Raw genomic sequence first — 24763 nt, 5'->3', positions numbered from 1 at the left:
GAATGTTGATAGCGGAGGAGGCTGTGTGAGGGGAGCCAGAGGGAACAGGGGTGGGCAAAAGTAGGTTAAATTACCAGCCATCATTACCAAAAGATAAATAATAATAAAAATAATACAAGAACAAACTTTCATGCTCACAACTGTAAACCTATTTTTGCCAACCCCTGTATATGCGAATTCTCTGTACTGTCTGCTCAATTTTGCTGTGAACCTAAAAAAGTCTACTTAAAAAAAAAAGTCCAGGTTCAAAACTTGTCTGACCTGTTCACCCTTTAGAGAACTGTAACTTTCAGTCATTACTCACCTGCTTAGATATGCAAGTAATGACTGGAGTGATCTTCCTTTGGTCAGAGGCTCAATCACACTGCAGGACAGTCCAAATCAACTGTGCTGTCACTGGTGAAACTCCAGCAACACGTTCTGGTCATAGTAACAGTGAGAACTAACAGCCAGAATTAAGTTCAAACCTAGCCAAGGCACTTAACACCTCTAATTCCCTGGACAAATTACTGAACCTCTGTGAACTGTTAATTTCTTATTTGTTAAATGGGGTTATCATTTTAAAAGTGGAAGTTACCTAAAAAATAAAAGTGGCTCAAATAACGTCAGGAGAAAAATAAAACCCCCATTTTGTCTTTGAAAAAGAACTTACATACGTGAGCTCAACCAAGTCCAAAATGTTAATGTTTTGGTGATAGTATTAAAAGTAATTTTAATTTATTATTCAAACTTCTACCTTCCAACTTTTCCACAATAAACACCCATTATTTGTATTCAGGAAATTAAGTTTTAATAACCAAAGCACAAAAACTGTAGAAAATAATATTTTATTGAAAGTTTCTCAATTAACAATGGAGCAAAGTACAATTCGACTTAAACCTGCCCAACCAGCCTCAACTGCTATTGAAAGAACTCAAACATACAGGACAGGGTAGGACCCTTAGGTCTCATTTCTGCCAATGTGGCAAAAAAAGAAAAAGAAAAAGGGAAAAACAGACACAACCAGGCTCCCCTTGTTCTAGAACTGAGGTGGCAGCCCTGGCTCCTGCTACAGACAGAATACTAGAGGACAGGCTCCCCAACATCAACATAGTGTGTAAAGGGCCCCCATCCTAGCAGAGCAATGCACAAAAGAAAACCAGCCTCTTCCTTCACCCACAAGGTCTGTCTCAAAGAGGTGGCATTTTTACATTCACACCACATTCTCTCCTTCCCCTAGGGTCTTGGGATAGGGACTCACAGTAGAAAGCACACTTTGGTCAGCCCAGGGGTCGGGGTGAGGAAAAGACTATGTGTGGGAGGGCAGAGCAGCAGGAGAGAAAGGGGGGCAGGTAGTCAGAGGGACATGGGGTACCAGGCTAGTGCGCAGAGGCCGTTTGACAGTGCTTGCAGGGCGGCACCCCACGCCAGCACCTCCACATGGCATTCCTGGGCCAAGAGTCCGCAGGTGGGAGCTGGAGGGCTTTCACACAGCTCACTCCGGAAGAGGGGCTGGATTCCCTTCCCTTTCTCCGTCTACTCTGGCCACCAGGCGCTGTGCGTGCAGGTGTGAGTCAGCGGGTTTGCTTCAGCCAGTCCAGATGGAAGGGCTTTGGGCAAGAGGCTGCCTAACTTACAACAGCAAGCCAAGGAAACCCAGAGGAAGAGGAGTCCATGAGCATGGAGGTTTAGGGAGAGAACTTGGAGGAGAAAAGAGCATAAATAGGCCCTCAGAAAGCAAACCTGGCAACCAGGGCTCCGAGGACACTGGCTGCTGAGACACGGAGTCCGTGAGGAAGAGGAAGGGAGGGAAGGGAAGATGATAGAGAAGACTCGAGACTCTCTAATAACCAAGGACATCCTTCCACTACCAGGTCTGCCAATCACTGATGACCATTCTCTTACCTACTCACAAAGAATTAAGACATAATCGTGATTTTTCCCAATTTAGGGCCTGGATAGGTATAGAACCAGGGGATAGGGTTGGGGAACAGAACAATTTCAACTGTAACCATAGAACTTCTCTGGAAGAAACTGGTGAACTGTCCCTTCCTTCCCGTCTCTACACCTCCAATCACAGGTGAGAGAAAAGGAACTTAAGCCTCTGAGGACAGGAATAACCCTCCTCCCAACCCTTCATGTTTAATAAATAGAAGTGGTAGGAACGGGGGGTGGGGGGGGATAGAGTTAGAAGGCAAGGTTATAGTTCATCATTCTTCAACGCTGGCTTCTGTCGTGGAGGCTGCTCCTCCTGTTCAGATTCTGTTAGGAATTGGGGAGACAAGGGAACGAAAGCAGATGAAGTGGAGGCAATGCCTCAGTTCTATGCAGGTACTTCCCCCAGACCCCACCTGGCTTCCTGGCATACCCCCCACTGTACCCTCACCTGCTCTAGGACCTTCTAACTCCAGAGGTTCAGTGTCTGCTGGCTCAGATCCTGCTTTGGGGAAGGAATAGTTTAGTCTGCAGAAGGGAAGAAGGGGTTAATGGAGGGTTTGGCAAACTTTTTCTGTAAAGAGCCAGAGAGTAAATATTTTGGGATCTGTGGGCTACACTCAGTCTCTGCATTTTTTTTTTTTTTTTTTTAAATAACCTCTTGGACTGTCCAGAAACAGGCTGCACCTGCCAGTTTGCCAACCCCTAGGCTAAGCGATGTCCATAGTCTGTTTCCCCAACTCACGAATTTCTTTCTCAGGTTCTGAAAGGGGCTTTGCATCTTCAGTCTGGCCTGGAGGAAACCAAGAGTAAAATGTACTCCAGAAGGGAAAGGAGGCTTTCTTCCCACCCAGTGGCTCCCGGAGCCAGGCACCCTGACCTCACCTGGTGGATGGATGATCTTCTCCCCCTGGTCACTGGCACTGAGTGGAGGTTCTGCCTGGGTTTCATTCTTGTCCTTGGGCCTGGGTCGGGGCTTGGCAAACTTGGCCTTGTTGAGCAGATACTGCACCTCACGGTCCAGAGCCATCATCTTGGCCTCGATGTCTTTGGAGAGCAACACTGGTTTCTCTGTAGTGGGAAGCTTGGCCTGCTCGGCCATCGTTGCATTCTTCCAGGCCTGTGGGTGAGGCCAGCACAGGCTCAGAGCTAACAATGGAGATAGCAGACATCTCTGTCCCAGACGAAATACACCCCAAACTGGCCTCAGGTTCTTCCCTCAGACTTCAAATCACTCTGCCACCTCTGGTCATCAGCCCCACAGGAGTAAATCAGACTCCTCAGATTGGCACTCCAGGCTCTCCAAAAGGGAGTCTCAAACTACATGTTTCTGGCTTAAATCCTATTGCTTTGTGACTAACTACAGCTGAATCTCTTAATTATTTCCTTCTTGTCTCTTCATTTCAGGACTCTGGTTCAAAAACTATCCCTACACATCCAAAGTTTCCACCTCACATGACAATTCATTCTCACCTATCCAAACCCTGGGCCACTTTCTGAGCCAGCTCTCGCCCTAGCTCCTTAAGGGACCTTTCTCTAACCTCACAGGGATGGGTTGTTGCTCACGGCTCTGACCCTTATTTAGGACTAATCAGACATGGCCTCAAATGCAACCATCCTTTGCCTTCCCAATTAGCTAAGCCAGGAGGTGGAGGCCTGCAGAGTCTCCACTTCTCCTGCACTGCCTAGGATGGAACACTTTGCCAGGTAAGTACCCAGTTAAGTATTTACACAGGGATTACCCAGGTCTCATTGATGACTTTCTCTAAGGTTGTCATCTCCACCTCAGTGAAGATCTGGTCCATCTCTGGGATAAGCCGGGCCCCCCTGGAAGCCAAAGGAGAGACAATCAGCTCAGGAAGAAGTGGGGCCTAGGAAGATTATGGGATCGAGAGTCAGTGGGCTTGGGAAGACTGAATACGGACGAAAGGGCTAAGGGGCTGCTCACTTGAGGAACATGCTGGAATGGTTGAGGAGATTATCAAGGGCAGACAGCCGCTCAGGCCACTTCTTACGCTCTTCCACCCGAAAAAACAACCCTTGGCACAGTTTCCTTAGCTCAGCCAGCTTCTCCTTCAACATCTGATGGATGGGGGGTGGGAATGGGTAGAGGTGTTGAAAGGGTAACAGGATAGCCCTGGAGCCAGCCCTGAAACCTTTTTTATGGCCTCACATCCCAGCTCTTCACTTTCTCTGACCCTAGAAGGAGAGAGCTGCCATCCCACCTGCCACATCCTAGGAGACCCCTTACCACTGTGGTGGCCCCAAAGCCCTCATCCTCCAGCCAAGTGGAAGCAGCGCTGAGTCTCCCAGAGATCTCCTGACGCTGCTCCTCAGTGGACACTTCCTGGTACTCTGGCTGGTACAACTTGTCCTAGGGAGGTGTACACAAGCGCAAGCATGCAGCAAGCCCGAGGGCAAGCTCACGGAGTCAGACCCTCCCCAGACACAGGTCCCAGACAAGCATGCCTCCAACCCTACCAACCTGGGTCTCAAAGATGAAAGCTTCCAAGCTGTTGGCAGCTTGCTCCCGTTCCTGCTTCTCCAGATCTCGGACTGTCAAGTCCTGAAGTCTGTGGGACAAAAGGGGAGACAGGCATGAGGGGCAGGAGAGCACCCAGAGGCAGCCCTGTGCATCCTGCCCACCCTCCCCATACACACTCCTACACCCACCCACACTCACAGTCTTGACTCACTTCTGTGCTGAACGGGCCAGCTCGCTCTCGGACAAGTCAGGTAGGTCCAGAACAAGCAGCTCCACTCCGATCTCCTCCACCGCCCTCTGCTTCCGAGAAGGCTTCTGCTTCTTGTCTTCCTCTGGGGCTGCAGGGACACCCTCAGGCCCTGCCTCCCCCTTGTCACTTGGCTTCTGCAGAAAGAGAAGAAGATATCAGGAAAAGCTCAGGCCCTCCTATTCTCCAGGTGGGGATCAAGGGGAAGAGACACAGGCAGGCAGCACCTGCTCTCTTAGCCTCTCGGTCCAGCCTGGAGCTTACCTGGGCCTCAGGCTTTTCCCCATTTTCTTTGTCTACGGGCTTTTCTCCCTCTGGGGCTATATTCCCCTTAGGCTCAGGTGATGGGGGCCGAGAGGTGTCTTCCACTGGGGCCTCGCCTTCCTCCCTGAGCTCCGCTTGCTCTCCAGGATCATCCTTGCTCCCCTCAGCAAGGCTTTCCTCTTCCTCCTGGAACACAATTACAAACCACAGAGGACAGTCAGGACCCATGGAGCAAGACCAGCTTAGCAATGCCAGGTCCTGTGGCTCTCTGAAGGGGCTCACAGCATGGAGACTAAGGACAAGTGTATGGAAATAGGCACTGGGATGTCTGGATGGCAGCAGTCTAGTTAGATGAAAGAAAAGGGTCTGGCGATGAAGGGAATGGGCTTGGACCTCGAGCACAGGGACAGCTCAGAGTGCAGAGCAGGGTATGGTTACTTGTCATGGGCTGAGAGAAAAGGGAGATCTATTAAATCCTAGGCAGCTGGGACACCCACCCTAACTCCCTGTCCCCACATACCATCTTCCTGGCTCTCCTGGCTCCATTCTGGCCTTACCTGGACGGTGTTGGTACCATTCTCTTTGGTATCTGGTGTGGTACCACCTCCAAACAGGCTGGAGATAGTGTTGCCAAGTTCTAGGGGAAAGAAAGTCCAAAGACTCAAAGGGACCACAGCAGTGACTCCACCTCTTAACTCAAGGGCAAAGCCTGCCCACATCCCCAATATGCACAGAAGTATCCCCACTTCCCCCCACGTGCGCGCACGTCTTACTGGTCAGAGTCGATTCCTCTTCTGGGCTGTCTTCCACCAGGGTCTCAAACACAGATTCCACCTGAAAGCAGGAATTCAAGATGAAGAAATGCGCATGTGGGCCTACTGTTCACCACAAGCTTCCTGCCACGGTGGGTCTGCCATGCACGCCCACCACTCCCAGCCGCCTGGCTCATTCTCTCATCTGCTTTCTTCTGAAGGCTCTTGGACCAAGTAACCTCCCACTTTGATTAGAGCCCTCTGAGGACGGGGTCACAGCTCCTTTGCCTCCCAGCCCTGCAGTTCTCCACTCAACAGCAGAATGGGCCGTTATTTCCCACTGTGCTCTAAAGACCTCAGCCCTCAGAACTGTTCTTCAAAAACTGGTTCCTCAGCCACTGTACTGATCCTAAAGTTTACAATGTCCGTAAACCTTTACAGGCTACATGAAGGGCCACCCCAAATCCCCGGTTAACTTCATTTAGAGCCAAGATTTACCCAACCCCAAAACCCTTTTCGTTTCTCATGTTTTGGAAAAGGCTGGTGGGGCTGGGCCCTCATCTGGTACACAGGGTCTCCCTCAGGGCTCACCCTGTCTAGGCTGAGGACACCACTCTCGTCCAGGTTGAAGTGAGCTTTGATGCCCTTGGACTCATAGTTGGGATATTTCTTGAAGCTCTCACCCACACCTTTTAGCTTCACTGTGGTCAGATTCTGGGAGCCAAATACCCTGGTTGGGAGAAAAGAGCAGCTCAGGGAAACCCACCCAGACTGCCTCCAGCTCTTGACTATACACACAGCCTTCTGGCATGAGACGTGGAGGCCCTCCCTTAGGACACACTCAGGAGGAAGGCAGCACCCTCCAGAGGAGATGCTTACCCCAACTCCAACCCCATCCCCACAGACAGCTTCCCCTGGGTTAGCCCTGTAGGCTCCAAGTTCTCCCTCCCAGAGCTCCCATCCTGCACCACCCCACCCCTCACCGAAGATCCTCGGGCCCCAGGAAGCCCAGGTCACCGTAGTTGACGTGGAAGCTAAAGTCATGGCTGTAGCGGTTAAAGGTGATAACCTTGCGCTGAGGATAGGGCCCCATCCGGGAGAAGAGGACACGCCTATTGTGCTTCAAGCCTCGAACTCCAGGCTCCTCCTCCACCTCCCTTGTGAACTCAACCTACACAGCAGGCAGAGGGAGAAGTAGACAAGTTCTGGGGTAAGGGTGGATGAGAAACATCGCCTGGCAGAAGCACAAAGAGGCAGACTAGAATGGACAGAAGGGAAGATCACACTTGGAGTGCAAAGGGAGCTTGTCACCAGACAGGCTAACTCACCAGGATGGGGTACATCACTGCATCTCGGACTATAAACGGCTTCACCTTGAAGGCTTTGCTGAGTGCGGCTGCCTGGTACACAGCCCCCATAGCGGCTGCCTCGTCTGCATTGATGTTTTTCCCCAGCTCCTCCCTGTCAAAGTCCCAAGCTTCAGCATTGTCTATTCTGTAGCTCCCAACCTGGCCTCCCTCACCTCAAGCCTTCCAGATGCTCAGCCCTGGAGTCCTAGCCCCCATACTCACTTGCCCACAGCCTTCAGCAGCACCTCCTGAACTTTGGGGACCCGAGTGGCCCCACCTACCAAGATTACCTGCTCAATCTCATCCTGCAGGAAGAGGAAGAATGTGACATGAGACAGCATGTATTCGACTCTCTTTAGCACTGACTCTTCCTCTAATGTTCCTGCTCCCTCCTCCCACCATCTGATCACTTTCTATCTCACCTGTCTCCTACCCCAGGCCCACCTCTGAATACCCACTCACCAAATTCATTTTGGCACTCTGGAGGGCCTGCTGCACAGGCCCAGGCACCCGCTCAAATAGGTCTGCACACAGCTCTTCAAACTCCACTCGAGTCACTTTTGCCTTGAAGTCCACGTCATCCATGAGGCCCTCAATCTGGCAGAGGATAAGGAATGTCAGAGTTCTCACCCAGGTCCTGCTTCCTGGGAGGGGAAGGCCGGAAACCAAGGGAATAGGAATTCCAAAGGATGGCAGGAGACACGGTAAGAAGGGATGGGCCACACCAGGCACAAGTAGCCTCACTCAAGATAGTGGGGGGCTCCACCCTGAGGAATATTGCCCTCAACCAGTGACATGTGCGCACCTGTGCCATGTGGTCAGCATTGGCACTCAGGACAGTTTTGAGTCGATTAGCCTCACGTAGCAGCTTGGCCATGGCACGAGGGTTCTCCCTCACATCCTTCACTCTCTGGCCCTTGCGTTGCTCATTGAAAAGTCCAGCCAGGTGCTCACGTAGCCGGAGTTCCATTTCTAGCCCCCCCAGAGTGCGGTCAAACCTGCTCAGGAAAGGTAACAGGAACAAGTGTGAGGAACACATGGGGTCCCTTCATCAACACAGGAACCTGACTCTCATCCCACATGGTGACACCTCACAATGACAGTCATCTACCCATTTATTCAACTGTAATTACTAGGCCTCAACTATGTATTTGTCTCTTGGGATGTAATTGTGAGAAGAAAAAAGATAGGGTTCCTGCAGTCAAGGAGTTTTCAATCTAGCAACCAAATAATCAAATAAATGTGAAACTTGAACCACCCCGTGTGTCATAAAGGAGAGGTAGACAATGCTATTAGAACCTATACATCAGCCCGGCCGGGTGTGGATCAGCGGTTGAGCGTCAACCTAGGATCTGAGACATTGAGGTTCGATATCGTCAGGGTACATGCCCGGGTTGCAGGCTCGATCCCCAGTCAGGGGCATGCAGGAGGCAGCTGGTCAATGACAAATCTCTCATCACTGGTGTTTCTATCTCTCCCTTCCTCTCTCTGAAATCAATAAAGATATAGTAAAAAAAAAAAAAAAGAGTTCGGCTATTTAGATGTCAGGGAAAGTTCTGTGAAGGAGTGATGCTTAAGCTGAAACATGAAGGGTGAGCTGCAGTTAACTAGGTGAAGAGGAAGAAACAGTCTCGACAGGAAGCACATGTATAAAGATCCTGAGGTGTCCCGGTCAGCGTGGCTCAGCATTAACCCAGGAACCAGGACGGTCACTGTTTGATTCCTGGTCAGGGCACATGCCTGGGCTGCGGGCTCAATCCCCAGTGGGGGGCGTGCAGGAGGCAGCCTATTGATGACTCTCTCATCAATGTTTATTTCTCTCTATCCCTCTCCCTTCTTCTCTAAAAGTAAATAAAAACATTATTTTTTAAAGATCCTGAGATGGAAGGAAGCATGGTAAATTCCAAATGAGGGCTAGGATAGCAGAAACTCAAAGAGCAAGAGGCTCAGGGTTAGAGACAAGCACGCAGGCACAGCCTTATAGGCCAAGGTACAGGTTCGAAGCCACTGAAAGGCTTTTAAAGAAACTGGTTATAATCAGGTTGGCATTTTGAAAAGCACCCTCTGGTTACAATGTGGAGAAAGAAGTGAAAAGAGCCCACACTGGAAGCAGGAGATCGTCTTTGGAATTCTACAGGTAAGAGGTGACGGTAGCTTGAACTAGGATGGTGGGAGCGATGGATGAAAAGGATGGGTTCAAGAAACAATACAATGCAAGTGATCAGTTATTTAAGTAAACTGGAACTGACAAGACAGCACATAAAGACTGAACCTGACATCCTACCCATGGCCTACAGCCTGTGAATCTTCTTAGAAGTTCAGTTGGTTCCCTGCCTTTTAATCTTCCCAAACTGTCCTCCCTCCTCCATCTTCCCCTTGCTTTTTGGCAGAACTACCCTACAGTGGCTGATGATGCTTCAACCACGACAGCATTCCTGCAGGGAGCAGGAAAGCGAGGCAGCTGGTCCTCTAAGAAGATACCCCCGAGCTGAGGGTCTCTCAGCAAGCAGCCTTCCTCCCAGCACCCACTTACCCCACTCCCTGGATTTGTAGTTGTGGCTGCATCCCCGCCTCCTTCGTCTTCACTGTCTGGTAGGTCACGATGGTGCATACAGTGCTGCCTGAACCCATGTCATAAAACATGATGTTCTGTAAGAGACATCAAATCAATTGTCACAGAAGCCTTATGTAACTCCAGGGTGCCTGCCTGCTTCCAAGGGGCTGCACCAACTTTCAACTAAAAGCCCAATGGTTCCAACAGCGGCTATGAGAAGGTCTGTGCCAACGAGATGCAGGATGAGCCAAGTGGCCTCCATCCTCAGAACAAGTCACCCTGCAAGTCTGGTCAGAAGTTCCTCCCTGGCTCACCTGGGCAGTAGTATTGATATCTTTCCGACGGAAGACACCGTAGCTGAGGGCAGTGGCAGTGTTGTCATTGATGAGCTGTAGCACTTTGAGGCCAGCCATGCGAGCAGCCTGCAGCACAGCTCGGCGCTCAGCCTGATTGAAGAACGCTGGCACAGTGATCACTGCATCCTTGATGGGCTGTTCTACAGAGGACAACAGAACAGGGTTCCCACCTGCTCCAAACCTTAGATGAGGGTTCTCCATCCTTGGAACTACTGACATTTTGGACTAGATGGGTGATTCTTTGTGGTGGGGGCGATCCTGTATATTGTAGGATGCTTGGCAGCATCCCTGGCCTCTAATCACTAAATGTCAGTAGCAGCTCCCCAGTTGGGATAACCAAAAATGTCTTCAGACACAGCCAAACATTCCCTGGGAGGCAAAACTGCCCCCAATTGAGACCCTAGGGAACCTGGCCACCACTGGCCCCACCTTGGCCACTCACCTGCAAAATCTTCAGCCAGGGAACGGGAATAATTGAGAACCATGCCCAGTACCTCCTCAGGTGAGAACTGCAGCTGCCTGGGGGTGGGGGGAGGGGGCAGTAATTAGAGGCAAGGAAAGCTGGGCATTAAGGGAAGCCCACTTTTCCAGCAGAGCACTCACGGGCTGATCTGGAAGTGCACAGTGTGCCTCTGTGGGTCGAAGCCTAACTCGTGCTCTGGGAAACGGTCTCTGTAAAGGGCTACATGGGGGTTACCCTCCTGCTTCCCCAGGAGCTGCTGGAAGTAACGCAGCGTGGCCTTGGGATTCTTGACGGCCTGAGAGGAGGTAAAGAAGGAACACAGCATTAAGCTTCCATGCCCACCATAACCTACCTCTTACATCAGAGTTAGAAAAGGGAACAGATTCTGGGTCTGTCACCTCCTCTCCTCTGCTCACCACTTCTGGGAAGGGAGTGGGCTACTAGCTCACCAGGCTTGCTGCACTGTCTCCAAAGAATCTTTCATTTTCTTTCAGGGTCACAGTCACTGGGGTTTTCCTCCGGGATTCCCTAAGGAAGAGAAATTGGGCGCAGGTGCCTATTATAGCAGGGTGTGGACCCGGGAGCCTCAATACCACACACACAACCAATCACCCAAACACCAAAGTCTGTTGTGGACACTTCAAAGAACACACAGCAGCTTAGAGCCCAGACTCCCTGTTTCCCCACCCCAGGCACTGGGGCTGCCCTCACTTGTTCAAGACAATTTCCATGGGCACTCCAGGTTTGACGATGGCCACCTTCATGGACTCGCTGCCCAGGTCCACAGACATCACTGCCAGCATGTCTGAAGGGGAAATACGTTTGTCAATGAGCCCCCCTTTCCCCACCATCCTGAGGCTCCTCTGATCAAAGCACACCATTTTCCACGGAGAAAGTAAGACAATAAAAGACATAAAGAAAAAGGCCTGAGTCCAGCAGCTCTACAGTCTTTATCACCCCTTCCCACCATGTATCATTCATCATTCACTCATTTATTCCTCCGTTCATCCCTGTGCTGGGGTACACACCACTCAGGGCCAATAGGTCTGCCAAGAGCACAGCCATCAAGGCCCAATAGGCTAGCCTCCTCTGCGTCCTGACCGTGGCTGCCATTGCACCCCTGGGGAGGAGAAAAACAACACTTGTAACTGGATGCCCCGGAGACAACCTCATCCCAAAACAGAGAAGCTTTAAGATTCATACCTACTCCACTCTCATCCAGGGCAGAGCAGTCTACATCCCCCCCCCCCCCTCCAGACGAGGACTGAGCCCCTAATCGCCCCCGGAAGTGCCCACACAAAGACCCAGGTGAACTAGCAAGGACGGGACAAGAGGACCAGACACTTCCTATCGCACAGGCAGTGACTCCCGCACCACTGCACTGGCCCTGCTGGCTGACACCCCGCTGTGCCCAGGGATCCCCGCCCAGGTCGCAACCACCTCCCCACACCTGCAGCTCCCCCGCCGGCACGGAAAGCCAGGCCGTGCCTGGGAGGGAACTGAGCCGGTGACGTTGAGGGGGCTGGGAGGTTAGAAGGGCCTGTCTGCTCCTCGGCATCCCTTCGGGTTGCGGCCCCAGCCCCGCTGCCTACAGAGGCTGTGCGCGGAACGCCAGGTTCCTCGCTCGGCGAGTACGGAGTGCCGGGAGTTCACCTGAGCCTCACCTCTCGCCGCCGCAAAAGGGTCCCGGCCCACCCCGATGGCGTGGGGCGCCCAGGAGCAAGCTGTGGGCAGCCAGGCGCCCCGGTGTCCGTGCGGCCCTCGCTCCCCCCCGACCCTCTCCCGGAGCTGGCGCGCTGCCTCCCCGCAGGAGGGATGGCGGCCCCGGCCCCACCCCCACCCCTCCACCGCTTGCCTGCGCTCCTGCGGCCGCAGCTCTGGGACAAACGCGGCGGCGGGCGTAATCACGAGGCCGGCAGCGCGTCCCCAGCCCGCGCCCTTCACGACTCCCCTCGGTTTGCAAACTGTTACACTAGCCACCGACCTCTCAGCCCCGTCTCGCGCACCAGCCGGCCCCGGACGCGGCGCACGCTCATTGGCGCCTCCGCCGCGCGCCCGGCGCCCGCCCCCTGCCCCGCCCCCGCCGCCCCGGCGCGCGCTCCCATTGGGCCACGTCCCCGCCCCCCTCCCCCTTCCCCAGCCGCCGCTGCCGAGCGGTACGTCCCCTCTTTGGGCTACGTCGCGGGGCCGGGCGCCGGCCTCCCGGCGCTCGCGGCATGTTTCCGGCTGCGGCGGTGGGTCGGGGAAGCGGCCGTAGGGCGTGACGGGTGCTCGGGGCGGTGGGCGCTCTTCTTCCGGTCGCCTGGGCGTCCCTGGCGCGGGGTGGGACTGAGCGGCTGCTGGGCCTCAGCCGCGCCGCGGAGGCGCTCGCTGGCTGGTCGCACTGACCTGCCCTGGCCTTGGGTGGGAGTCGGAACGGCTGCGCTCCAGGCTCGGCCCAGCCCCCGCTTTGTTTCACGGAGGGGAGACAAAAACGCCAGGAGAGAGTCCCCGGTGGGGCGGAGATAACCGTGTGTTAGCGGCAGAGCTTGGCCTAAGCCCCATTTGTAAGAGAATATTCCAGACCGCTGAGTGCGGCGCCGAGAAGGCGCGCTGAGCGGCGAGGCCGGCAGAGGCCGGCCAGGCCCCCGCGCTTCCGGCTCGCGCGGGCGCGCGTGGGGCAGGTGGTCCGGCCCGTTCCCGCTTCCCTACTTTGCAGCCCCGTCCAAATGTGCGGCCCTTGCTGAGCTCGCATTTCTTTATTTTTTCCAGTTTTACTTGAACGCGCTTTTCTTTTTTCAATCTATCTTTATTGATTTCGGGGAGAGGGGGAGAGCGAGAAACATCACTGGTGAGAGCCGTTGAGGGGCTGCCTCCTGCACGCCCCAGACGGGCGCCGGCGCGCACCGGGCATGTGCCGCGACCGGGCTCGAGCCTCCATCTGGGCCCCAGGTCGGCGCTCAACCGCTGGGCCCCCGGGCCGGGCAGACGCGCGCTCTTCGTGTAGAGACGAGTTGGCCCTGTCCTCTCCCCGTGTGGACGCCGGGCCTTCCTTCACAGGAGCCGGTGAAGCGCCCCTGCGGGCCAGGACTTGTTAGAGGAACTTTTTTTTCCTTTCCCTCCATTTTTCGTGATGCTTAGGGAGAGAGCGGTCAGGCGTCTAGGTTTAGAAGAGACCCTGCTGGCAGTACCAGGGAGAGGTCTATTTCTCTTCCCTTCGAGAATAGTGCAGCCCTCCGGTAGTAGAGAAATTGGTAGAAATGAGAAATTCGCTTACATTTTAAATACAATTGCACAAATATAATCTTGGGGGGAAAATTCAGATATTCTACATAAATCCCTTTGATATCATCAGAACCTCACTCTCTGGAGGTGCGTATCAGGTAGCAGTGTGGTGTGTAGCCTTCCAGGCCCTTTCATCATACACGTCTCTTGAACCACATAGCTGTTGTCTTTTTTGTTAATCCTCACCAGAGGATATTTTTTCCATTGATTTTTTTTCTTTTAGAGAGAGTGGAAGGGGGGGAGAAACACGGATGTGAGACACATTGATTGGTTGCCTCCGGCACACTTCCCCACCAGGGCTGGGGATCCAGCCTGCACCCAGGGAGGTGCTCTTGACCAGGAATAGAATCTGAGAACCTTCAGGTGAGACCCTTCAGTCTGTGGGCCCATGGTCTAACCACTGAGCCAAACCGGCTAAGGCATTACTGTCTTTTTATAAATGATAAAATTTTATACAATTAGCCTGGCCAGGAGTGGCTCAGCAGTTGAGCGTCGACCTGGGATCCAGGCGATCGGGGTTTGATTCCCGGTCAGGGCACATGCCCGGGCTTCGGGCTCGATCAATGACTCTCATCATTGATGTTTCTGTCTCTCTCTCTCCCTCTCCTTTCCTCTCTCTGAAATCAATAAAAAAATATATTTAAAAAAAAAATCTTATACAATTAGATTGTTTGCAACTTGCACTTTTGGGGAGGTATCTAATCATGGAGTGTTTTCTGTATCTGTAAAGATTTGCCTTATTGCTGTGTACTGCTGTAGAATATTCTATAGTTTGTGTGTTGTTTAGTTATAATGATGGACATATAAGTTGTCATTTCAGTTCCACAGAGAAGTACTTTGTTTCTCAGTAGCTGACTCTACTTTTGTCTCCTTTTGGCCACCTGTCCTGTAGGGTAGGTTTTTTCCACCCATTTCAAACAGTATGCATTTTAACATTTCTTGGGCCTCTATCATAGGCAAACACTGTGCTAGGTGCTGGGATTCCAGAGATGGGATGACCTTGTCCTTTCCTTTGGAGAAGTCAGTCTGTCGGGAAACATTCTGTATGTTAATAGTTTCGTGCACTTATCAAAAACCTGTTGAATGGCTGCAGATTGGGAGACTAGGAAAGCTAGTCTGCTCCTAAGTGAGCTCTCACCCCAGGATACCCTCAGTGGGAGCACAGTTGTACTGCAGCTAGGGCTTTGACCTGTGTACCTGTCCCCCTAGGAGGTGCAGCAGCTGCAAGTGCTCTGCAGAGTCACCTGTTTTGCTCTCTGACCAGAGAGGAGAATAATGTTTCACAAGAACAAGTTGTAAAAAATGGAAAAATGTTCATATAAAACACGTGATTTAACTTGACCAAGGCAGCTGAGTCCACTAGTTCTTGTCCAGAATAACTTGTTATTAACGTTTGAGGACTACATCCCTTCCCCCAATGTGCAGAAATCTAAAGGAAGAAAGTTGCTGTGTTGCAGGACCTGTGCTAAATTGGCAAGATTAAAAATGAGCTCAGTTAGCAAGGGCATATGCGTACATTATTAACCATGCCCATTATGTTATGGGCTGAGGGTAATGTTGATCAGGGCAAGCATCCTGGGCCAGGAGATTGTAAAAAATTGGTTGTCACCCAGCAGCCCCATTCTTAGATTTATATCTAGCAAATGTATACATAAGTTCACCAGAGAACGTAACAGCTTTATTCATAATACACAAAAATTGAATACTAACCTAATGCCCACCAATAGTTGGATGGATAAATAGGTTTCAGTAGATTCACACAATGGAATTCTAAATAGCAATGAAAATGAATGGTCTACTACACTCGACAACTTAAACGAATCCCACAAACATAATATTGAATGAAAGAAGCCAGGAGCCAAAGAGTACATAACTAAAGTTTAAAAACAGGCAAAACTAAGCTGTAGTAATAGGAATTGGGATAGTGCTTACCTTTGTGGGGAGTAGGTTTTAGAAAAGGGCATAAGGCAGGCTGCTGGGGTGCTGGCAATGTTCTGCAGTGCTGGTTGCATGGCTCTGAAAATTCAGTGGGCTGTAGTAGGTAGACTTTTTTTTTCTTTTTTCTTTTTTTTTTTTGGTTAATTTTCACATGAGGATATTTTTCCATTGCTTTTCAGAGAGAGTGGGGGGGGGAGAGAGAGAGGGAAATATCCATGTAAGAGAGACACATTGACAGGTTGCCTCCCTGCACACACCCCCTACTGGGGACTGGGAGCCAACCTGCAACCCAGGTACGTGCCCTTAACTGGGAATCTAACCTGCAACCCTTCAGGTGCACGAGCTGACTCTCTAACCACTGACCAATACCGACCAGGGCTAGACGGTTTTTTTAATGTATGTTATACTTCAATAAAAATTTAAAAAACTATTTTGTATGGGTGATTTTGCTGTAACCTTAGCTTGGGGGGAAGCTCCACTTTTAGCAGGAGAGAAGCGCACCAGGATAAGTTTGTTTCTACTTTTACAACAATGTTTTTAGAATTACAGAAGAAATACGTGGGCCCTGGCCAGGTAGCTCAGCTGGTTAGAGCATCATCTCGATACTATAAGGTTGCAGGTTTGATCCCTGGTCAGCACACATACAAGAATCAACCAATGAATGTATAAATAAGTGGAACAACAAATCGATCAAGCTCTCTCTCCCCCTCCCTCACCTCTCCCTCTCACTGTGAAATCAATTTAAAAAGAATAGGGTTTTAAAAAGAACAAAAAAAATATGTGGTTATTGAAGAAAACTGGAAGAATATAGGAAAAAAAGAATAAAATAAGCCCTGGCCAGCGTGGCTCAGTGGTTAGAGTGTTGGCCTGGGCACTGAAGGGTCTAGGGCTGCAGGGTCACGCCCTGCTGCGTGTGCGCATGGGAGAGGCAACCAGTCAACCAGTGTGTCTCACATCGATGTTTCTCTCCCCCCCCCCCCCTTCCACTCTCTCTGAAAAAGCAATGGAAAGAATTTCCTCAGGTCAGGATTAACAACAACAAAAAACCACCCACAATTCCATTTTCTAGATTAAATCACTTTTAGCATTATGATGTATATCAATCCACACACACACTTTAAACTTCCATGGAGATAATATTTTGTGACTGTTTTTCATTTAATTATTGAGAAAATTTTTCTGTATCATATTTTTCCTGGACAGAATTTCCAGTGGCTATATTTATGGACTTGTAGCATAGGAAAGTTCAGTAATTTACTTACCAAATTACTATTTGATAGGTTGTTTCTTTTTGCTGTTATAAAATTGCAATAGACACCTTTATTGATAAATATTTATGCAAATCAATCCCTTATAATCTACTTAGGATAAATTCCTGAAAGTGAAAATGCAGGCTTAAATTAGTTTTTTAGTCATTTGATACACATTGCCAAATTGCTCTCCAGAAAGGTTTACCAACATGCACTCCCCACAGCAGTGAGTGGCAGCCCCTGTGTCTTTAATACCACTAGAGTATTTTAGAACATTTTGAAAGTCTTGGTATTATGAATTTGAATAGGATAAAGGGTGGGGGTGAGGAGACAAAGGATTGGGAACATTTCCCAGCTTGCATTGAATGTGTCCAGAAGAGAAAGGAAGACTTTGAGGGTTCTTGAATTCTGTGACTTCATGATCACATAGAAAATCATCCAGACTTATTAACAAATTTATGGACTTGAATGTTCTTTTAAAAATAATTAAATTGGCCCGGCCGGTGTGGCTCAGCGGTTGAGCATCCACCTAGGATCCAGTAGAGCTTGGTTTGACTTCCTGTCAGGGCACATGCCCGGGTTGCAGGCTCAATCCCCAGCAGGGGGCAGCATCTCAATGACTCTCATCATTGATGTTTCTACCTCTCTCCCTCTCTCTTCCTCTCTCTGAAATCAATAAAGACATATATTTTTAAAAATAATAATTGACCGCCCAGAATGTAGGGCTTTGGAGTTTGACAGACCTGTACCTGCCTGCAAACTCTACCACTTTCTACCTGTGTGACTTTAGGCAAGTTGTTTAGCTTTCCTGAGCCTCAGTTTCCACATCATCAATAGAGGCGTGCTGGTACTTGCTTCACAGGGTTGGTGTAAAAGTTAAAGAAGGGTAGCTTGCTTAGCACAGTGCTCGGGACCTCCTAAGCACCAAATACACACTAGTTAACTTATTGTTTTTGTTATTAGTCTAGAGAAATAAAACTGAAAGTCGATATTGCAGTGTTAAAACCTTGGTTAAATGCCTTGCCAAGTTCATGGGAAATTTTATTTCCTTTCTGTAGGCCGGATTTTCATAATAAAAACCCAGCAAGTTGCTTCTTTCTTCTTTTTTGCTGTAGCTTTGGGTCATTGGGCTCTCTTATCCTATAGGACCTCTGAGTTTATTTTAGGTTGACCATCTCGCTCCTAAAGTGGAAACTGCTGCTAGCCTCTTAGGCTAAGAGAAAAAAACTAGACTTCTCAGTAGTCTACAAAATGGTTTCTACCCAGAGAGCCAAATGGGAAACCACACACAAACTGATAGCAAATAAAAGCTTGCACCCCAAACAAGAAGTGTTCCTGTCTTGCCGCAGGGGATATGACTGTTGTTCATCCCAGGGAGCAGTTTGCCGAAGGGAAAGAGAAGGGAGTCTAGTCAATCTTGATTCTGGCCCGGCCGGGCGTGGCTCAGTGGTTGAGCATCTACCTGGGATCCAGGAGATCGGGTTCAGTTCCCGGTCAGGGCACATGCCCGGGTTGCGGGCTAGGCAGCCGATCAATGACTCTCTCATCATTGATGTTTCTATCTCTCTCCCCCCCTCCTTTCCTCTCTCTGAAATCAATAAAGATATGTTTAAAAAAAAATCTTGATTCTGAGTTGTGATCTCTAATTTCAAGCTAAATATTTGAAATGTTTTTTAAGCCTCACAACAGAATATTTTTTTCATTGCTTTTCAGAGAGAGTGGAAGGGAGAGAGGGAGAGAGAGAGAGAGAAACATCGTTGTGAGAGAGACACATCGATTGGGTGCCTGCTGCACTCGCCCTGACCAGGGCCAGGGTCGAACCTGGGACGCTCAGTCTGCAGGCAGACAGGCCAGTGCTGAAGATCTGCACCATGTCTGTATCTTTAGTCCCTTCAGAATCTGAGTTCTCAGTGTGAAGAATGTTAAGTAAATTTGTACATAAGCCTTTTCTGTGCAGTTTGCCTCTTATCTGCCTCACTCTCTGAAGTTGCTGCATTCAGACAAGTAGAACTAAAGGGCAAACCCTGGCGTGTGCTCTGACACGTGTAGCCTTGGGTGACATCTCAGCAAGGACGCTAACGAAAGGTTAGGGAACTGGAAAACTGTTGTTTTATTTCCAAAAAACTTTGATGTGTTTGCCCAGAGTCTCTTAAACCTCTCTGAGACTCCGTTTCCCATCAAAGATGTGATACTTCTGCAGATGGTTGCTATGAAGTGCCCATGAAAAGTAAAAGTGCTTCAATAGATGTAATTCAGTGCATGAAATTAAGGGCTGGATATTGACAGTCTGTTTTATGTCTGCCCCCTATGGTGGTGGTTGAGCTCCCTAAAGGGCAAGAACCATGTCCTGTTCATATTTATATTCTCAGCACCAGGTACAATTCCAGCGATACTGTCAACTCAATACATATTCGTCAAAGGAGGAGAGGAAGGAAGAAAGTCTGAAGAGACGTTGTGGGTTGTTCGGGCAGGTCAGTCTCTACCTTTGTACCCTCAGCAATGGGCACAGGCCCCACCAGATCCACACATTGGAGGAAGACTCTGGGCCTCTGCCACTGGACAGCAGAAGGAGCACCCAGGTCCAACAAAGGTGCCACTCTGCTCTTCACATCTCTCTTCGTTTTCATACTGCTTCTTTTAATATAGTCATAGTCTTAACAACTGACATACTACCTAAAAATTCTAATGAGTAGTGCAGAGTATGTTCAGTAGCGTCCAACTACTCCCCGTTTGTGCCTATGGGTTGAGATCCCGAAACAGCGCCAATATCTGGAAGTCAGGAAATCTGTATGCCTGGTGGTGGACAGACAGTTTCTTCCCCTCATTTAGGTCTTCAGACAAATGGACACTGCCTTTCCTGTCCACCAGATTGAGGAGAGGAAGGGATAAGAGGAACACCATCCACGACCATTCCTTCAACCCAACATGGAGCATCTAGCAGGCTCTGTTAGGCCTGGTTCATGGTAAACAAGACCGGGCCCCTGCTCTCTGGGAACTCAGCTGGTGGGAGTAAAGAGTAAAATATTCTGAAACTAAAAAGCGGTGTGTGTGGGTGTGTGTGTGTGCAAAAATAAACTCACAGATACCACGTAGCCACTTTTTTGGACATACATACTCTCAAAATGACTATGTAACTTCTGTGCATAGCTCCTTGTGATACATAACAATACACCTACAGTTTTCCACGTGGACTATTGGTTTTGGCAGAGTTGAGGACTGTGGGTGGCCATAAATATCTTAGACACTGCGACTTGTTAAATTATTCAGCTCTTGAGAGCTACCAATTCCAGGTTTTTGCTGTGCTTTGTTTATGTCCCATTCCCTGCTACTATGGAAAGGGCAAGAAAGCCCAGGTTCCTGGGAGTTCCCACCCTATCAGAATTTCCCAGCTTCTGTAAGAAATATGTTTTAGCCCCGGCCTATAGTTCAGTTGGTTAGAGCATCCTCCCGATACACCAAGGTTTTGGGTTCAATCTCTAGTCAGGGCACATACAAGAATCAAGCAAAGAATGCATAAATAATTGGAACAACAAATAGATGTTTCTCTCTCCCTCTCTCTCTCTCTCTCTCCTCCCTCTCTCTCTAAAAAAAATAAGTTTAAAAAAAACATGTTTTACCGGGCCAGTGTGGCTCAGTGGATTGAGTGTCATCCCATAAACCAAGAGGTCACTCATTCAATTCCCAGTCAGGGCACATGCCCCGATTGCGGGCTCAACTCCCTGTAGGGGCCATGCAGAAGGCAGCCGATTGATGTTTCTCTATCATCGATGTTTATATCTCTTGCCCTCTCCCTTCCTCTCTCTCTAAAAAATCAATAAAGCCTGGCCGGGCGTGGCTCAGCGGTTGAGAATTGACCTCAGATCCAAGAGATCGAGGTTTGATTCCCGGTCAGGGCACATGCCTGGGCTGCGGGCTCCATCCTCAGTTGGGGGAGTGCAGGAGGCAGCTGATCAATGACTCTCTCATCATTGATGTTTCTATCTCTCTCCCTCCCTCTTCCTCTCTCTGAAATAATAAAGATATATTTTTTAAAAATAAAAAATCAATAAAAACATATTTAAAAACAAAAAAAGCATGTTTTAAGTGTCTATTACAAGCCACACTCAAACAGAGGGACACAAAAACGAATCTAAGAGACTGACGGTGGTTCACAGTCTGTATCTAGTGGCAGACACAAACTTCTACCTTTTTTTTTAATGTTTTTATTGATTTCAGAGAGGGAAAGGGAGAGGGAGAGAGAGAAACATCAATGATGACCAGCTGCCTCCTGCACGCCCCTACTGGGGATTGAGCCTGCAACCTGGGCATGTGCCCTGACCTGGAATCAAACTCTGACCACCTGCTTCATAGGTCAATGCTCAACTGCAGAGCAACACTGGCCAAGCCAAACTTCTCATTTTATTTCTTCTCTACTACAGTTGAAAAACCAGTTTCATACATACTGGCTCATTTATACCTCAAAATAGTCCTGTGGGGTCAGAACATAACTCACTTAGGCACAGCAGATTAGAACTCATAAAGCACATGATGCTGCTCATGTTTTTTTAAAGTTGAATTTATTGGGGTGACATTGGTTTGCAAAACCGTACATGTTTCAAGTGTACAACTCAATAAAACATCATCTGCACACTGCCTCATGTGCCCATCACCCCAGGAAAGTCTCTTTCCATCCCCATTTCCCCCCTTTGCCCACCTCCATGTAGCTTCCACCCCCTTTCCCTTTGGCTATCACCACACTGTTGTCTGTGTCTGAGTTATGCATATATGCTGAGTTTTTTTTGCCAATCCCTTCACCTTCGTTCATCCAGTCCCACCATGCCCTTCCCCTCTGACAGCTGTCAGTCTGTTCCATGTATCCATGCTTCTGGTCCTATTTTGTTCATTAGTTTATTTTGTTCATTTGATTCCACATATAAGTGAGATCATATGGTATTTGTCTTTCTCTGACTGGCTTATTTCACTCAGCATAATAATCTCCAGGTCCATCCATGCTGTCCCAAAAGGTAAGATTTCCTTCTTTTTTATGGCCAAGTAGTATTGCATTATGTAAATGTACCACAGCTTTTTCTTTCTTTCTTTTTTTTTTAAAGTAACAAAAATGGTGGAATTTAATCTTTATTTACAGGACACTGCAAGATATGAAATTCCACATAGAAATAAGAAACCCATTGACAGGAGAAGCTTCATACAGTATGTACAGTTTGGAACTGTTCAAGTATAGATTCACTGTAAAAAGTGCTACAATAACAAATGACATTAAAAAAGAGTTCTTAGTAGAGAAACAGTAAGACATACTTATACCAAACATAGTACGTAATAAACAACTTTATGCCTCAGTTGTACATTCTAAAAGTTAAAGGTCCCAGAAGTGCCATCCTGAACTTGGACGTGTAGCCCTCAGAGGTAGTTTCTGGCACATTCTGACCTTCCTCTTCCTCTACAGAGAAGTGCTTCTCAGTCAAGTTTAGTGCAGCTTCGCACACAGGCTCATTTTCATGGTTTTGTAGAGCTTCAATTTGGTCCAAACCTCCACATTCTTCAGTCATTATACTGAGTTTCTCAGTTTCACCTAGTTTCTCAGCAGCCTGAAAGATATTTGAAATGGCATCCAGAACACCCCGAATAATTCTGGTATCTTCCACAGTTAAGAGGTTCATCAGTGGTTCTATTATGCCACAATGAACAAGGCACACAATTTGTTCAACTGCTCCATCACTTGTATAGCTGGTCACAGCCCACACAGCTTCCTTTGGTGTCCTAAAGTCTGCCTTAGAGAAACAACAATGAGGAATGAGACTGGTCAGTGATTCACAGCTTCCTGGACCTGGTCCAGGCGGCCAGCTGTGATGTTTGACATCGCCCATGTATCTTCCTTCTGAATGTTAGTTTTGGAGTTGGTTAGCAGGCTGGGAAAGACAGCAAGTGCTCCCACATCTATTACATCCTGAATCTGTTCATCTGTCCCAGTGACAATATTTCCTATGTCTCTTAGCACAGGAGCCACAATTGGCAATTCAGTAGCTCCTAGTAGCTTCACAGTTGGGGCACAACTCCTGTTTTCACAACCATTTCAATCCATTTACTTGGACCATCAGTGAGGTAGGAAATGGCCCAGTAGCTATCTGCTAATACTTCTGGATTATCATGATACAGGAGACAAACTAAAGTGGGAAGAACCTGCTCAACAGCATCTAATGGGGGTGCAAGATTCTTGTTGCCACAAAGGTTTGAAAGTGTCTGGGTAAGATTACGTTAAGTAACCACATGCTAAAGATGACATATCAGGAACTGCATGAAGAGCTAACAGTGGTTCAACTGCACCATACTTGATAACCAAGTCTCGGGAAACTGAACCATCACCTGCGATGTTTCCTAGGGCCGATGTGGCTTGTTCACTCACGTGAGCACGGGGAGATGCCAACAGAGAAATGAATGCTGGGATAGCACCTCCATCTATACAGCCTTGGTTTGTTCCTATGTCCCGGGAGCAATGTTAGTGAGGGCCCAAGCAGATTCAAACTGGATGGTTCTACAATCAGTTCTGCCCAAAAAGGACACAAATTTTGGAATCAAACCAGCCTCGGTTATGTTGTCTATGGTGGCTGTTCTTCCCTAGAAAGCAGTTTCCTCAAAGCCTGAGTAGCTTGGAGCTGGCTTTCCAAATTGTTGCTATTTTATGCCTTTGACAATGTCCTCAAAGGACCAGTTTACAGTGCCCTGGTTGTTGCAGTTTTCCTGCAGTGGAGAAGTAGCATCATCAGGAAACGAGCTGACATTTCTCCTTTTCAGCATCTGGTCATCCTTCGCTTTCCTCAGCTCCACACTAACTTCTATTGGGTGACGTCATTTCTGTAGTGTCTTTCCCCTTGTTCCTGAATCTGTTAAGGCGGGCAGCTGTTGCTTAGCATTCTCACTGGTGGACATTGCTATGGGACAAAGGGAGAAAGCTCCACACAGCCGGCTCAGGCTTTCTTAGGAGACCGTGCGCAGAGGACTAGCTGTAGTTTAGTTGCTCTGAGAACGTCCACCATGGGTAAGCCCAAGATGGTGTCTGTCCCAAAGCTTTTTAATCCACTCATCACTGATGGGCTACTTGGGCTATTTCCAGATTTTTGGCTATTGTAAATAACACTGCAATGAACAGAGGGGTGCATATATTCTTTCAAATTAGTGTTTCGGGATTCTTAGGATATATTCCCAGAAGTGGGATCACTGGGTCAAAAGGCAGTTCGATTTTTAATTTTTGGAGAAAACTCCACTGCTTTCCACAGTGGCTGCCCCAGTCTGCACTCCCACCAGCAGTGTACTAGGGTTCCCTTTTCTCCACACCCTCACCAGCACTCGTTGTTTGTTGATGGAGCCATTCTGAAAGCTGTGAGGTGATACCTCATTGTGGTTTTAATTTGCATCTCTGATGATTAGTGACGTTGAGTACTTTTTCATATGTCTATTGGCCACCTGTATGTCCTCTTTGGAGAAGTGTCTGTTCAGGTCCTTCCCCCATTTTTTTTTTTTTTTTTATAATCCTCACCTGAGGATATTTTTCCATTGCTTTTGAGAGAGAGAGAGAGAGAGAGAGGGAGAGAGGGAGAGAGAGAGAGAGAGACCTATGTGAGAGAGATACATTCAATTGGTTGCCTCCCGTACGTGCTCCAACCAGGACAGGGATAGAGTCTGCAACAGAGGTATGTGCCCTTGGCTGGAATCGAACTTGGGGCCCTTCAGTCCATGAGCTATCACTGAGCCAAACCGGCTAGGGCTTTTGCCCTTTTTTAAAATTGGGTTGTCTCCCTTTTGTTGAGCTGTATGAATTCTTTATATATTTTGGAATTTAATACCTTACTAGATGTGTTATTGGCAAATATGTTCCCCCATACAGTGAGTTCCCTTTTCATTTTGTTGATGGTTTCTTCTGCTGTGTAAAAGC

The 24763-nt window shown here is 48.8% G+C and overlaps 1 protein-coding gene and 1 pseudogene across 3 annotated transcripts; both read right to left on the bottom strand.

Annotated features, from left to right (window-relative positions):
- Positions 1 to 811: 811 nt before the first annotated feature.
- HYOU1 (hypoxia up-regulated 1) lies at positions 812 to 12442 on the bottom strand. Of its 2 annotated transcripts, none has more exons than XM_081153334.1 (26): positions 12369 to 12442; positions 11413 to 11504; positions 11096 to 11189; positions 10834 to 10912; positions 10525 to 10679; positions 10364 to 10440; positions 9880 to 10061; positions 9545 to 9660; positions 7817 to 8009; positions 7474 to 7608; positions 7234 to 7316; positions 6991 to 7123; positions 6646 to 6833; positions 6254 to 6392; positions 5684 to 5744; positions 5468 to 5547; positions 4911 to 5096; positions 4611 to 4783; positions 4400 to 4487; positions 4166 to 4288; positions 3863 to 3996; positions 3657 to 3741; positions 2800 to 3034; positions 2660 to 2707; positions 2366 to 2416; positions 812 to 2241 (listed from the first exon to the last, which is right to left on the bottom strand). In XM_081153334.1, the coding sequence occupies exons 2-26, from the start codon at positions 11495 to 11497 to the stop codon at positions 2180 to 2182; spliced, it is 2985 nt and encodes a 994-aa protein (XP_081009460.1). In that variant the 5' UTR covers positions 11498 to 11504; positions 12369 to 12442; the 3' UTR covers positions 812 to 2179. The 2 variants fall into 2 exon arrangements, with proteins under 2 accessions (XP_081009460.1, XP_081009459.1); XM_081153333.1 differs by having other exon boundaries at positions 12240 to 12435.
- A 9740-nt stretch (positions 12443 to 22182) lies between these two features.
- LOC308565052 (importin subunit alpha-1 pseudogene) lies at positions 22183 to 23760 on the bottom strand (annotated as a pseudogene). Its single transcript has one exon. The product of its transcript is annotated as an importin subunit alpha-1 pseudogene (transcript).
- Between the last annotated feature and the right edge of the window lie 1003 nt (positions 23761 to 24763).

This window comes from Miniopterus schreibersii (genome assembly GCF_964146895.1).
Source record: "Miniopterus schreibersii genome assembly, chromosome: 12".
NCBI classification, from domain to species: domain Eukaryota; kingdom Metazoa; phylum Chordata; class Mammalia; order Chiroptera; family Miniopteridae; genus Miniopterus; species Miniopterus schreibersii.
The sequence above is the reverse complement of the archived record's forward strand: the minus strand, read 5'-3'. Positions and strand labels throughout refer to the sequence as shown.